Below are 16,075 nucleotides of genomic sequence, written 5' to 3'. Positions count from 1 at the left end.
TTTAACAGACAGTGATAAAACAGTTTATTCTTCAACATTCAAACAAACTGAATAAAACAAAGACTTTGCAGCGAGAGAGACAGAGATAGTGAGAGAGAAAGCTGGTGACAGGCAAGTGACTCACAGGAACAATACATAGAGTGATTCAGTGATTCAGATTTGCTCTAATTTTTCCCCTCCCTATTCAAACTTTTGGCATTTTTTTTCTTTTAAGGCCTCACCTATTCCTTAATGAGTGAGAGAGAGAGGGAGAGACCAACAGTGAGATAGAGAAAAGAGAGAGAAAGAGAGAAAAAGATAAAGACAAAAAAGAGGGAAAGAATCGGTGAGAACCAGGCGAGAGGATTGCCATTTTCACAAGCAGTGAAATTCGTCACATAGTTTAAAACAAAAACTTCTTTTACATCTGAAAAACATCCAGGTCTACTGATTCATGATTGTTCATGGAAACAACAGGGTTCTAAAAAATTCTTCCATTTGCCAGTTGTCAACAAAATGAAATGTTATGGCCAAATAGGCCTCTGTGGACTTTGATATCCACATATCTGTGGTAAGAACCACGCTGTTCACATGCTGTAAAGCTGCCTTTACTTCATTTTAGCAGTTTTTGTACATGTCTGTGATCCCTTCCATTAGCTGTTTGCGACTTGGGATTTTATAGCATGGGTCGAGAGTCTTCACAAATGCAATGAAACCCCTGTCTTCTACAACTGAAATACACCGGAGGTCCTTGCACATCATCTCTCCAAGGTGTCTTGTAATAAGTATGGCTCTTGGAGAGTCATCTATAAAAAAAGAAAAATTTGTTGGCTACACTACATGTAGTTTAATCTTTATGTGCCACTAAACCTTCCATAAAAGCTTAAATAGGCCTAGTCCTAGTGTCACCAAGTAGCCACAGACAGTTAGAATAGGCCAAAAAGACCGAGAAAGCCAAATAATTTTTGTAACATCCACCACTATCCGTCAAATCCAAAGGTTCTTTTCAGAGCCACCTACCTGTGTCATGAGAAAGTGCGAGACTATCGAGTGTGTCTGCGTGGAAGGGATGTTTTTTTTCCCACCCAAGTGAGTATCCTGAACCATCATCTTGTAGAATCTATTTCCCCGTCACTGGCAAGCTTTACGTTGCCACGTGAGTTGTGCTCACGTGGCTAGTATCACGCACTTCGTGTGAACACCCACCAGCAGCTGTGGGCTCCTTCAACTCTGCATAGTGCCCAGTGCCGGGGCCGATGCCTCATTGCAGAGGGGGCGAGGACCTGTAGTGGGCCCTTATAGAGCCTGTTACAGGCTGTATGGAGATGAAAGACAGATCCAAGGGGAAACTTGGTCAGCAGTGACCGGGATGGGAAATAAAACAAGAAAGCCGGCGATCGCCTAGTTCCTACTTTGGGACTCGAACAGAGAGAGTAACGCTATTGTGTCAAGACACACAAACGACCTTTATTCAGAATATTCAAGTAAACAACAAAAATGCATGTTCAGTCAGGCAGATTGGGCCCAAGGTAGACAAGAGGGACAATTAATCTATAAACATGTCACACACACACCAAACTATGATATCCGCCACAAATAGTATACTCTTCCTGTTATGTTCAAATTTACTAACATCCGTTATGTTTGGGGTCAATTTGACCCCAGCTATTTAAACCTCCAGAAAATGGTGGAAATTAAAATTGCTACCCAAATGTATGTGTCAGATACTTTGTTTCTTTGCTGACTTTTAAATAGGCTTTAAATAACTCCCCACCCCCCACCCCTATACATGTAGAATACCTCCTATGTGACTATGGAAAAACATGAAAATCACCATAAAATCTCACTGATTAACCTAAAATCAAAGAGAAAGATCTTTTTGGTATGTTAACCCTCCTGTTATGTTTGGGGTCAATTTGACCCCATTCAATGTTTAACGTCTCTAAATAAATGCTCAACATCATTTTTTTTGCTTCATATTTAATGACTTTTCCTAATTTAATAGGGACAACTGGGTAAACACAAAATTAACATGATGATATGTTTTTAATGCCCTGTACTCATGTTGTACGCATTGGTGTTGTTCGGGGTCAATTTGACCCCAGGGTGTTTTAGCTGTATAAAACATATAAGAAATATCAACATTTTACACACATTTGTTTTGCTTGTTTTGGATGATATTGAGGACACTGCAACATACAATTTTATAATATAATTTTATAAAGTAATATAAGACTTCCCTCTGTTTTAGGGCCATAACCTATCATAATAATGCCTGTAGTACTGCGAGAACCACAGACAATTCACATGACATGAGGGAGGGGAAAACATAATTTCCATGAGAACTTTGATATTTCCCGTGCTGTGAGGGAGGGGAACTATGGTTCCCACACCTGTGTCTGCGCATGACAGTAGGGGAGGAGCAAACATACAAAAGCTTGCACAGCATCCTTCAAAACCATTCCTCTTGGTGCTCTGTGTGCTCTCTCTTTATGCTCTCTCTCTCTATTGAAAATGAACTCTAAGCAAAAGTTTTCTGCCAATGAGGTTTTGCCACAGCTGTTTGCCAGTGAGAGTGACATAGAGGAGACTGTATATGAAACAGAGGATAATGTTGAGGAGGACCCTGATTATGAGGCATCCTCCTCTGATGAGAATGAGACTCTAAGTGTTGGCCCTCCTGTTTCTCAACCACCAGAAGGCATGTTACCTTCAAAAAATGGAAAGTTATTATGGTCCCTCTCCCCACTTGAATGTCAGGGTAGACTTAGTGCTGCTAATGTTATCAGGATGGTTTCAGGCCCCACCAGATACGCTGTCAGCCATGCCCAAGACATAAAATCAGCTTTTGAGCTCTTGATAATCAATTGAAAAGAATATACTGGAGATGACAAACTTGGAGGGGAGGCGTGTGTATGGGGGCAGTTGGAAAGACTTGGATGTGACCCACTTGCAAGCCTATATTGGGTTGCTCATTTTGGCAGAATTTTACAAGTCAAAAGGCGAAGCAACAGCAAGCCTTTGGAATGCTGGCACTGGAAGGGCAATATCTCCAGCAACTATGTCTCTACAGAAATTTCATCTTTTCTCCCGTGTCATACGCTTTGATGATAGAGAAACAACGCAGGGCCTAAGAAAGCGTGATAAACTCGCAGCAATACGGGATGTATGGGACAAGTGGGTTCAGCGATTACCTTTTCTTTACAATCCAGGCCCCCACATGACTGTGGATGAATGTCTGAGTGCATTTCGTAATAACAAAAAATCTGTACTTATTAATAATATAAAGGCCTTAACATACCAAAAATATCTTTCTCTTCGATTTTAGGTTAATCAGTGAGATTTTATGGTGATTGTCATGTTTTTCCATAGTCGCATAATAGGTATTCTACATGTATAGGGGTGGGGGTGGGGGTGGGGCTGGGGGGTGGGGGGAAATTTAAAGCCTATTTACGTAGTCAACAAAGAAACATAAAGTACCTGACACATAAATTTGGGTAGCAGTTTTAATTTCCACCATTTTCTGGAGGTTTAAATTGCTGGGGTCAAATTGACCCCAAACATAACGGATGTTAGTAAATTTGAACATAACAGGAGGGTTAAAGCCTTTATATTATTTCTAAGTACAGATTTTTTGTTATTACAAAATGCAATCAGACGTTCATCCACAGTCATGTGGGGGCCTGGATTGTAAAGAAAAGGTAATTACTGAACGCACTTGTCCCATACATCTCGTATTGCTGCGGGTTTGTCACGCTCTCGTCAGCTCTGCCTTGTTTCTCTGTCATCAAAGCATATGACACGGGAGAAAAGATGAAATTTCTGTAGAGACATAGTGGCTGGAAATATTGCCCTTTCAGTGTCAGCATTCCAAAGGCTTACTGTTGCTTTGCCTTTTGACTCCTATCAAAATGAGCAACCCAATATAGGCTTGCAAGTGGGTCACATCCAAGTCTTTCCAACTGCCCCCATACACACGTCTCCCCTCCAAGTTTGTCATCTCAGGTATATCCTTTTCAATTGATGGTGTTATGAAGAGCTCAAATGCTGATTTTATGTCTTGGGCATGGCTGACAGCGTATCTGGTGGGGCCTGGAACCATTTCCTCTGTATGCAATTTTCCTGCTAACACCAAATATAAAGGGCCAGGGCCCGGGGTGCCTGATAACATTAGCATCACTAAGTCTACCCTGTCGTTCAAGTGGGGAGGGAGACCATAATAACTTTTCATGCATTCGCGTCACTCGTAAATTTCGCGTTGCGTTCGGTTAAAACACACCTTAATAACGAAGGCATCTGAGAAAGGCACTCCGAATGACAGGACAAGTAAGCGCTGGAAAGAGGTAACTGATGCAACGATATTTTACCTGGCCAAGGATATGATTCCCATAAAAACCGTGGAAAATGAGGGCTTCAAAAGACTGCTAAAAATAGTTGATCTGCGGTACGAGATACCCAGCTGCAAATATTCTTCCAACACGACCATTCCACGGCTGTACATCGAATGCCGCTACAAGATTCAACACAAAATTCAAAAAGTTCAGTTTTTGCTACAACAGCTATTTTATGGTAGGGAAATTAGTTTGGTTGTACTGTTCAGTAACTTGCACGATAGTTTTAAAAACCAACATGAAAAAGAATCGTGATAAGATCGTGGATCGTGATCCTGCCTAAAAAAAAAATAATAATAATAATAATTAAAAATCGATATTTTTGCCATATCGCCCACCCCTGCTCCCAACAAACAAAATCCAGATGAAGACGGAAGAGTTTATTTTTAGGAAAATGTATTATTTTATTATGATTTATTTAATAGATTCATTAGGAAAATTTTATATATATATATATAAAAATAATGTATAATGTATAAACTACCTCCTCACTCCCACACCTGGCCCACACCTCTTAGTAGGGGGTTGATGAACCCAAATGCCTGCCAGGTGTGTTCACTGGGCATGCTGTGAGGTGGGGAAGGGCTGGAGCCACTAGTGGGGGAAGCACTGGCCCTACATCACCTCTCCTCTCCTCGTGTCACAATATCAAATAACTAAACTCGCGTGTCGCAACATGATGCAAATCACGCACAGCATGACTACGAGGTAACTGGGATTTCACCCCCTCCAGGAAATACACGACACCGTGGTTCTTCAACATCACCATCATCAAATCCAAAGTCGAACTCTTCAGATACACGACAATGTACTGAATAAGCACGCATTCATATCACACACAAAGTGTGGAAACCTAACTATAAATAGGCACGACGAAACATAAAACACAAATAAACATACATCGCTGGCTGCACACAACCAAGAGGGAATGAGTCCACTTGAAGAAACATAAAATCTTCAAACGGACAATGCCATATCACTTTTAAACTCAAACTTTTAAGCGGAGAGGAAAAACTTCTCACGCTTCACCTTCACATTTCTTCGTGGAGGAGATTGCAACAATTAAATGTGTCCCTGTGCAAACGTACTTCCTGCGTAGTGTTAATACAAAACGATTCAATATTCATGAAAATAAATTACACAAATATATATAAACATACTGTAGCGAAGGGCGAGAGCAATCACCCCACCCGGCCTTGCACCCTGGTCTATAGGGTACCAACCATGCGACTTTGACCGCGACGCCAAAGAGCCAGGCTCGTTGGTATGGTAGTCAGAGCCCATACTCAACCGTGGTGACGGCACTCCGTCACACGTTCCATAACAAATAATGACAGGAATAAAATTTATGGCAGTTAAATGGGAGAAGCAGTCACTTATTGCTCATACTTCTCCAGGTTGGATTAGTGTACTGTTTGATTTATGCTCCGTTTTCCCTAATGAAATTCAATTGACCAGGAGGCCAGAGATTTACCTTGTGTCATATAAAGCCATTGGCCATGTGCCGTATTGCTTGGCTGCTAGTGGATGTGACAAAGACAGTAAAAGTGGTTTTCTTGTGATTGCTATGTCAGGACTCAGCCGCGGACGCAGACCGAGTGCTCCAATTCCAAGCGATCTGGCAAACAAGACAGTGACAAGCAGGGTACATATAGGGCTAGGCTGATGAGGTGATGGGAAGCAGGTGTGCAGGCAGGCAGGTGGAGACAATCAGGTGGGCGGAGACAGGGCGGAGAGCGGGGCAGGGCTAGAACACAAGGAAAACAAAAGCACATGGACAGGGAAAAACAAAAACACAACAGCTAGGGGGTGGGAGCCCTGACATGTTATTATTTAAAAACAAAATACATATATATATATATATATATATATATATCAAAACAAATATTATGCAGAGAGATGAAGGACCTTGTATAAAAGATCCCCAGCCCAAACAACCTGCACTTCCCACAACAGACCAGCTGAATGGTATACACAATATACATTGATGGAAGAAATTAAGAACACAGCTATAAAGATACTAAAAGCTGACAAAGATATGGAATGTCTTAATTAGACCTTATTCCCTGTTTTGATCACTGTAAAAGAAGTATGGTTCACTTGCAGTACAGAGGTCTAAAGTAACATCTAGACATTTAAAAATCTTTTCAAAGCAAGGTGCTGGTTCTGCACTGCCCAGCATATGGTGGAGTTCAGTATTCCCAACTTTGTAAGAAAGCGCCACTTTGCAGAAAACATAGCCCAATGCAGAGGGTTTGGGGTATGCTTTGTGATGAACTGTGGCAGGTGTCATTTACTAGAAATGGCTCCAGAAAATTGCAAAAGTAGACAATACTTTGTCTGAGGAACCTATACTGTCCCAACGGCACTTCTTCTGAGTAGATGAGTGGATCGATCCTGTCCCTGAACACACTTTCAGAGCGCAGATCTTTTCAGACTATTAAGACTATGTCCACGGGAGTTTCCGTGAAAGGGGATGGACCACCGCCGACTGTAAAAGTGCTTGGGTTATTCAGAATCAAAGGGGAACGCCACCTGAATGTGAAGGACACTGAAATCACGGAAATAAAAGACTGGGATACCACATTTATTTGTGATGTTCTGAGAAAACCAGCAGGTTGTATGTTAAATAATTAATAATAATAACAAACAGGTAAAAGCAACAGTTATGGAACATACACCTGAAACAGCTCTCTTGTCATGAGGACAAAACATCACAAAGGACCCAGGAAGTCCCAAGCACCCAAGAGAATAATCATCCTCCTCTGTGCCTTCACTCATCCCACTTTGTGAAACACTCCCTAATATGATGAATATTCAATAACTATTGTGTAACACAGGCTTTTATAAAAGGGAAGAATGGCATGAAAATAAAGACTTCGTTAGCCCCACCCTTGCTCTTTTATCTATGCTGATCCATATCTCTGTCATATGACCCAAGAGGTGTGGCAAAGAAATGAACCAATTACACCATTATCCAATGCTTGATCAGAAAGCCCTGGAATCAACAGTCTCATGCACACAAATAGCTAAAGTTGAAACTGAAAGAGCTTGATTATGGGAAGGTTTGAATACACTGGTAAACCCAAGGTCCTGAAGAAAAATATACATTGATACTACAAATAAAAACAAAAAAAATAATCTTATAATTATTTTATAATCTTATAAGCTTACATATACAGTACATTTAGTTTCCTGCTGATAGCTGCCTTTTGCTTTTTTGTCGGCAGCTGATTGCTTACCAAGGCTTGAGGGTATTTCAATCAAGGTTACTTCTATTTGTTTATGGGATGAAATAGACCCACGGTCTACACCTTTTGCTGGAACCTTTTGGAGCTTGGTAAGATCAATTTCTTGTATCTTTCCTGTCTTGGCAACTTACAAGTGAGGTACAGTACAAGACAAGCAAAAACCCATGGAAGGAAAAATGTGACGTCACAGTGAACACAGTTTTTCATCAGGAGCTCAACTTCATATTATATTTCCTGCAAAAAATCAAAATTCATCTCTTAAGCAAATTTCAATACCCAAAGATATTCAATTCAATTCAATTCAGTTCAATTCAGTTCAATTCAGTTCAGTTCAATTCAATTCAATTCAATTCAATTCAATTCAATTCAATTCAATTCAATTCAATTCAATTCAATTCAATTTTATTTGTATAGCGCTTTTTACCACAGAAGTTATCACAAAGCAGCTTTACATTGTTCCCAGGCCTGAGACCCCCTGAGGGCAAGCCAAAGGCAACAGTGGCAAGGAAAAACTCCCTAATTTACAGGAAGAAAGCTTGAGCAGAACCTGGCTCAGAGGGGGAGCCCATCTGTTTCTGGCCGGCACTGGGCAGACAGAATTACATAGAACACTTGAAATTTTACAATACACTTTAAGACATTTGAGTTTTGATAGACAGTAGTAAATAGCAGAGTAATTTTAAAATGTATCCTAGAGAATGTCCGGTTCTTGGCACGCAGTTGGCTTGATAGGCAAGGCAGCGAAGTAGCAGGACTGGAGATCGGGGTGTGATGCTTGGACTACAGCTCCAGGCAGGAGCCCGGAGCAGGGACAGGAAACAAATAGAGAACAATGATTAGTGGACGGTAAGAACGACATGAATGTACAGCAGAGAGTCAGGAATGGAGGGGCAGGGAAAAAAGGTTCCAGTGTGCAACAAGGAAAAAACCCCGGCAGTCTAACATTATGGCAGCATAACTAGGGGATAGGAAGCAAGGAAGCGGCATAGTCATTAGTCCACCAGAGACTCTATGATCCACGCCAGCACCAGGCCATGTCCCTCAGCTAAAGGATTTACTGTATAGATATTGTTTTGAGCCTAGACTTAAAGGTGGAGAGAGAGTCTGCTCACCGAACCTCAGTAGGTAAGCTGTTCCACAGGAGAGGGGCTCGATAGGAAAAGGCTCTACCGCCTATAGTAGTTTTTCCCACTTGTGGAATGATGAGAAGCCTGGCATTTTGGGAACGAAGGGCTCTTTGTGGAAGGTATGGATGAAGAAGGGCCTTAAGATACGGAGGGGCAAGCCCATTTAAAGCCTTAAATGTCAGTAAAAGTATTTTAAAATCAATCCGGTATTTAATGGGTAACCAATGGAGAGAAGCTAGTATTGGGGTAATGTGCTCAAAGCGTTTAGTTCTACTTAAGATTCGAGCAGCTGCATTTTGTACCACCTGAAGGGGTTTTAGTGAGACATTTGCACATCCTGATAAGAGGGCATTGCAGTAGTCTAATCTGGATGTTACAAAGGCGTGGATTAACTTTTCAGCATCATTAATTGATACAATTTTCCTGATTTTGGCTATATTTCTGAAATGGAAGAAGGCTGTCCTAGAGGTGTTAGTTATGTGAGTTTCAAAGAGAGCTCAGGATCAATAACCACACGAAGGTCTTTGATGGCTGCACTCGAGGAGAGGGAGACACCATCAAGGTCCAGTGTAAAGTGAGTGAATTTGCTCCTGATTGAAATTTGGCCAACGACCTATATTTCAGTTTTGTCTGGGTAAAGGAGGAGAAAATGTTGGGCCATCCAGTACTTTACATCTATTAGGCAGGCCTCCATGTTTGAGATATTCAGATGGACGTCAGGTTTGACTGATACGTATAACTGAGTGTCATCCGCGTAACAGTGGAAGCTAATGTCATGTTTACAGATGATACCGCCGAGAGGCAACATGTATAACGGGAAGAGAAGAGGCCCAAGCACAGATCCTTGTGGTATACCATATCTTACTCTGGAAGGAGCAGAAGATTCATTGTTAATGGAGACAAACTGATATCGTTCTGATAGACAGGACCTGAACCAGGATAGAGCCTGTCCACTGATGCCAACCAGGTCAGATATGAAATCTGATAATGGCACCTTTACTACGCCATGCCAGTTAGGTGACGGTAAAAGGTAGCGGTATCCAGTCTTTGGGTATTTCTCAAAATCAAGGACTCAATTCAGCGTCAGCTGTTGTCATGTTACGTCGCAAAAACACAGCACGACATGCTCACGCCAAAGCCTTTTTCTTCTCTTTTTTTTTTTTTTTTTAAATGTGACTTCCACTAGATGTCACTGGAGAGCCGTGCAATGTTTTTGCTCACAGCGTGATCACATGCGAGAGAACACTGGGATTCTTACGTGACTTCACAGCACGTCTACATGCTAGGTGGAAATATTATGCTATTTGGGGAATGTAGGCGAGGGTGCCGTAGCGCTTCAAGCACAAGCCAAGGACACAATTACACGTCACCTTAATCCACATGAAAACATGGAATACGACAACAGAGATCTGCGCTTCTGAGACACACTGAAGTGGCTCTTAAAAGAGCCGTTGGATATCCGGTTTAGACCGTGTTCTGGCGCACTTCAAGCGCGCTCCCCTCGGATGCGGCGGGCCAGCTGAATGTCCTTGGGCATGATGGTCACTCTCTTGGCGTGGATGGCGCAGAGGTTGGTGTCCTCAAACAGGCCAACCAGATAGGCCTCGCTGGCCTCCTGCAGAGCCATGACGGCAGAGCTCTGGAAACGCAGATCGGTCTTGAAGTCCTGGGCAATTTCTCTCACCAGCCGCTGGAAAGGCAGTTTGCGAATCAGAAGCTCGGTGGACTTCTGGTAACGGCGGATTTCTCGCAGAGCCACTGTGCCAGGCCTGTAGCGGTGAGGTTTCTTCACACCGCCTGTAGCAGGCGCGCTCTTACGCGCAGCCTTAGTGGCCAGCTGCTTCCTGGGGGCCTTGCCACCAGTAGATTTGCGGGCAGTCTGCTTGGTTCTAGCCATCTCGACAGCACACTCGTCTGTTGACAGAAAAGTAGCCGTAATACGCTCAGCACATCGTTATATCGCGTAACAGTCAAAGGCTGATTGGATGAGCTCATACGGAGATCTCATTGGTCTGCACCTCACTTCGTTGTCTGTGGCCATTGGGTCATCGTCTCTGCCGCCTAAAATTCAAACATCTTTCTCTCTGCTCCCGCCTTCTTTCCCAACCTTTTCGCAAGCCTTCCTCAAGCACAACGCCCTTTAAAATATCCCAATCAGGGACAGGAACCTGAAACATTTTATTTCAGGTTTTGGGTATAAAGGCTTGTACCCAAACAACATCACTTTGTAAATTACCTGCCTTGCTTTTATCCGGTATGTTTTATACTGTAATTCAACACTAGTTTTGCTTCATTAAATTGTTTTCAACCTAAACTTTGGAACTACGAGCCTTACTTTACAAGAAGGAAAAATCCCCACAACGCTCTCTCGACAACTGTCAAATAACGCATCCACACCTCGCGAGCCTGGCTTATAGCCACACGCAACGCATTCATTGAATATTCACTGAATGCAGATAAAATTATTGAATAAGCGTTATTTACTTTTTCCTTTTAAGTAGTCTGTTTTGCTCCTCTGCACTGTTTCTCACTCGCGGGATCCGTACTGTTATTAAATGACATGCGGGGGCAATCCAGCATTGATTCACTAATTGCTGTTACTGAGGTGCTAAGTAGAGCGTGAGCGCAGTGGCAAGTTAGCACGAAGGGAGAGGCGCACGAAGATCTGAACAAGAGCTCTTTAAGGGAGCTGCACGCGTACTCACAGAAATAGAGCTGGCTATACAGCACACTCGCAACTGCAGGCATACAAGCAAGAGAGCTAAGCAGAACGTGTTTGCGCTTTCAGGAAGCTTTTGGGTGGCCCTTAAAAGAGCCTTTGCTGTGCGAGAAATGAACTTTCAAGTGTTCACTTCTTCTTGGGAGCCGCTTTCTTGGCTTTGGTGGTCTTGGGTTTGGCCACCTTGGGCTTGGCGGCCTTGGCTTTCTTGGGACTCTTGGTCGCCTTCTTGGCTGCTACTGGCTTCTTAGCTTTCTTGGGGCTCTTGGTCGCCTTCTTGGGTGCAGCGGGCTTTTTCGCCTTCTTCGGTGACTTCTTGGCGGCGGCGGCGGGCTTCTTCACCGCTGCCTTCTTAGGCTTCTTGGCGGCAGCGGGTTTTTTGGCGGCCGGCTTTTTCGCCTTAGGAGCCGCTTTCTTAGCGGGTTTCTTTTTCGCAGCCTCGGCTTGCTTTTTGTTGAGCTTGAAAGAACCAGAAGCGCCGGTTCCTTTGGTCTGCAACAGGGTCTCCTTCTTCACCAGGCTCTTGAGTGCCAGCTTGACGCGGGAGTTGTTCTTCTCCACATCGTAGCCGCCGGCCGCCAGAGCTTTCTTCAGGGCGGCGAGGGACACTCCGCTCCTCTCCTTGGAAGCGGACACGGCCTTGACGATCAGTTCTCCAACACTGGGGCCCGATTTCTTGGGCTTGCTTGCTGCTTTCTTTCTGGGTGCCTTGGCCGGCGCGGGGGCGGCGGGAGCTGGTGCGACTTCAGCCATTTCTTTTTCGCTCGGTTCTCTTGTCTAATACACGCGCAGTCTGTAGCACAGTCTGATTCAGAGCTGTTCGCCAAGCAGGGGGTTGATGTTAAACGTCACATGAGAACCGTGTAGACTCAACCCCTCGGGCAACAATTCGGTGCTGCCGTCACCTCTGTCCGCTTGTGTTTTCTCTTCGTGCAAAAGAGTAAAAAAATCAACCCTGAAACTGTTTTACAGGTGAAAATAGCACGGAATACTGACGGAAAGCCTTTCCGCTCGCATCACACCACTCCGTGTTACGGAGTTCCGCTATATTTTTGTGCGACATGCCCAAAACCTAGCCACTTTGCGGGGAGACAGAACCCCTCGTACTGCTTTTCGTGCAGATTTTCACACTTAAAGCGGATAAAACATTTGCTGCACTCTGACATTTCGTGTTATCCATTCGCGCAAGAACCATGCGCAGCTCGAAGAGACGATGCCAGTCGTTTCTTAACCCAGCGTCAGTTTTAAATCGGACTCCTTTTGTGCCAGTTAAAGCACACATCAAACAGCGTTTCCTCTTCGCTGCCCGTGGGTGAGATTTTGATCACTACCGTCGTCTGCCTCTCTGTCGTCCTGACCGCGTATGTTATCGGGGGTTCTCAAACATGCATACAACACAAACTTTTTTCTGATTGCCTTTTCAACATTGCCCGGGGTCAAAACCAGAAATCGCACAGGAAGCAGCATGCCATTACACTATTGTCATCCAGCAGAGGCTCATATACACATATACACAAAGTATCTTGCCCAAGGAGTGCACCGGTGGGATTCGAATCAGCGACCTTTTGGTTTCTTACAACACCACACTGTCGCTATTACTCTAGTTCCTGATATCCGTCCCCCTATCCGTGGACTTGTGCGATCTTAATATTCTGTATTCTCCCCTTGTCATTTGGGTCAAAAATGATCCACCTTCCCCACACCCGCATGATAAAGCTCCTTAATTGAAATTTAAGCCCCAAATCTATTTTGCATGAAGAACATCATGTCACTCATCAACAGCTTGATGAATAACTCTTTTCGTACTTCACAGTGCGGAGAGACTGCAATGGTTATCACAGTGCGGAGAGACTGCAATTGATTTTTGTTTGTTTGTTTTTGCTACAATCGATGTTCATTCTTTATTATATAGTCACTGCAAAGGTATAAAAATGGATTGCACTTTTCTTTCAGCAAGAGATAGCACATGACAACAATGAAAGTTTCAGTGAATTTTTTTGAAAGGAAATACAACAATAACATTCTTGAACTTTTTGGCAAACATAATGACTTCATTTAACTCTCATTTTGGGAAGCATGAGCACCAAACACATGGCTGTGTATTTCTCTGTTTAGATGAATATGTAATATTTAGATGTATGTAAGTTTGCAAGCATGGGCTTTACAGATGTATTTCTCACATTTGTAACACATTGTGCTTGTTTTACGGTTCGTCTATGGGTCTGCAGAATTGGCAAACCTGCCCCGGCTGTGGCCTCAGGTGGATAACATCTGCAGCACCTTTATAACACTATGACTCTACTCCTGACTCCATTCCATGTGAGAAAACAATTCTCTCCTGCAAGGAATGTTTGGTTTGAAATGGTGTAGAAAACTGAGGTGGGGGAGGTGGGGGGGGGTGGGGGGGGGCTGTTGTTGTTAAATCGTAAGCACACACTTTCTCACTCTCTGTACTAGAAATGTCAAGTTTATTTTCTCTGAAATGGTGTATATATCGTAGTCAGCGGTGGGGTAGGGCAAGGGGCACCGCTACAAATCGACGAAAGTTGTTGTTCCAGCCTAAGCACACGCATTGTCTCTTTCTCACTCAGTATATGCGTGTGTTGCGTCAGTGAGAGAGAATGAGAGTTGACGAGAAGACCTGGCTTGCAATCTCCGTTCCAGTTCATCCCAAAGGTGCTCGATGGGGTTGAGGTCAGGGCTCTGTGTGGGCCAGTCAAGTTTTTCCACACCGAATTCATCAAACCATGTCTTTATAGTCCTTGCTTTGTGCACTGGGGCACAGGCATGCTGGAATAGAAAAGGGCCTTCCCCAAACTGTTGCCAGAAAGTTGGAAGCATAGCATTGTCCAAAATGTCTTAGAATGCGGAAGTATTAAGATTGCCCTTCACTGGAGATAAGGGGCCTAGCCCAAACCCTGAAAAACAGGTGTGGCCAGATACTTTTGTCCATATATATATATATATATATATATATATATGTATTCCTTTTTGGGTTTTTAATTTCTCCCAACTGTCACTGATGATGTCATCTGCCTTGTTGATCCTCCCCTGCCACAACAGAACTCCTTGCAGTTGTAAGTACTCAATACTCCAGAGATTTTGCCAAATATAGTTGTTTAATGTATATTGAAACAGAATGCTCTTCATCACAGGATGATGATGAAGACATTGTTGTCTGCTGCCACAGAGAGGGATTCAGAAACGCCTACAGAAGTATACATCTTAATATTATGCATTTTACATTTACATTTACATTTATTCATTTAGCAGACGCTTTTATCCAAAGCGACTTACATAGGTTACAGTTCTTTACAATTTACAGGTTACAGTTCTTTACAATGTTATCCATTTATACAGCTGGATATTTACTGAGGCAACTGTGGGTTAAGTACCTTGCCCAAGGATACAGCTGCAGTGTCCCAGCGGGGACAATGCATGGTAGCTACTGGAGGCGAATTGGGCGACTGGCAGTGAGAGTTTGGCGTCCTCATGTTGGTGTTTTATACTTGTTTTAAAGGTTTTTACATGTACTTTCTTTTCTTAAATCAATTGTTTGAATGTCGTTATGATTGAGTGCTCCTAGTTTTGCTAATTTAAAATGGATCTTCTCTATCCTGCCGTGGATTCTGTTCAATTTATTGCTTGCCTGCGACGTCAACGGGGCTGTCTGCCGGGGTCGGACTCAGTACACTAGAGATGTGCTGCTGCAATTGAACTTTGCGAGTTTAGCTCGTGTGACAGATATCACGCTACAGCTACTGGACTGTATTCTGAGAGATTCTCATGAAACCTGTGGGGCAACGAGGGATAAGAAGAGGAAGCGGGGTAAACGAGGAGGCGTCAGACTACGCTTGAGGAAACAACGGCTCACCCGGATTCCTCTGCCCTCGGTGATCACGGGGAACCTCCAGTCCCTGAGGAACAAAGTGGACGGACTCCAGGGTTACGTCCGTTTTCAAAAGGACTTCAAAGACTGCTTCGTCTTGGCTTTCACTGAGACATGGCTCACTGAGCACTACCAGGACATGGTTTTGGAGAGCCGTTTCGTCTGGATCGAAAGGCTGAAGTGACGAGGAAAAAACAAGGTGGTGGGGTATGTTTATATTTTAACAAACGATACTGTAGCTCCGTGAATGTCAGAGAACGCATTTGTACGCCAGATGTCGAACTTTTATCGGTATCGTTACGTCCTTTCTTCCTGCCCCGTGAGTTTCCACAACTTTTTATGACAAAAGTGTACATCCACCCGAAGGCAAATGCCGCCTCTGCCTCTATCGCTATCTTTGATGTGGTGCAAAAACTGCAGTCGATTTCACCTTATGCACCAAACTTCATACTGGGTGATTTTAACCATGTGTCCCTTAAAAAGACACTTACGGACTTTTACCAGTATGTCTCCTGTCCCACTAGGCGGAATAAGACATTAGATCTTTGTTATGGGACAGTAAAGGACACTTATAAATCACTCCCACTACCTCCACTGGGCTCTGCGCAGTCTGTGGATCATAACTGTGTGCATTTACTGCCCATATATAAAATGAATTTAAGGAGAGAGAAAGTGCAGACAAAGGATATAAAGGCCTGGACTGAAGAATCTGTGCTCTG

General features: G+C 43.5%; 2 protein-coding genes across 2 annotated transcripts; both read right to left on the bottom strand.

Moving 5' to 3' along the window:
- Positions 1-10,234: 10,234 nt before the first annotated feature.
- Positions 10,235-10,648, bottom strand: LOC118796311 (histone H3). The gene has a single exon (XM_036555136.1). The coding sequence runs from the start codon at positions 10,643-10,645 to the stop codon at positions 10,235-10,237; it is 411 nt and encodes a 136-aa protein (XP_036411029.1). The 5' UTR covers positions 10,646-10,648.
- A 948-nt stretch (positions 10,649-11,596) lies between these two features.
- LOC118796300 (histone H1-like) lies at positions 11,597-12,220 on the bottom strand. The gene has a single exon (XM_036555125.1). The coding sequence runs from the start codon at positions 12,218-12,220 to the stop codon at positions 11,597-11,599; it is 624 nt and encodes a 207-aa protein (XP_036411018.1).
- Positions 12,221-16,075: the final 3,855 nt, after the last annotated feature.

The sequence above is a fragment of the Megalops cyprinoides genome, chromosome 21, assembly GCF_013368585.1.
Source record: "Megalops cyprinoides isolate fMegCyp1 chromosome 21, fMegCyp1.pri, whole genome shotgun sequence".
Lineage (NCBI taxonomy): Eukaryota > Metazoa > Chordata > Actinopteri > Elopiformes > Megalopidae > Megalops > Megalops cyprinoides.
Note: the sequence above shows the minus strand (reverse complement) of the source record. Positions and strands in the feature narration are given on the sequence as shown.

Bases quoted from the DNA above. Each gene is read 5' to 3' on its own strand.
- LOC118796300 (XM_036555125.1), bottom strand. From the start codon at position 12,220: ATGGCTGAAGTCGCACCAGCTCCCGCCGCCCCCGCGCCGGCCAAGGCA.
- LOC118796311 (XM_036555136.1), bottom strand. From the start codon at position 10,645: ATGGCTAGAACCAAGCAGACTGCCCGCAAATCTACTGGTGGCAAGGCC.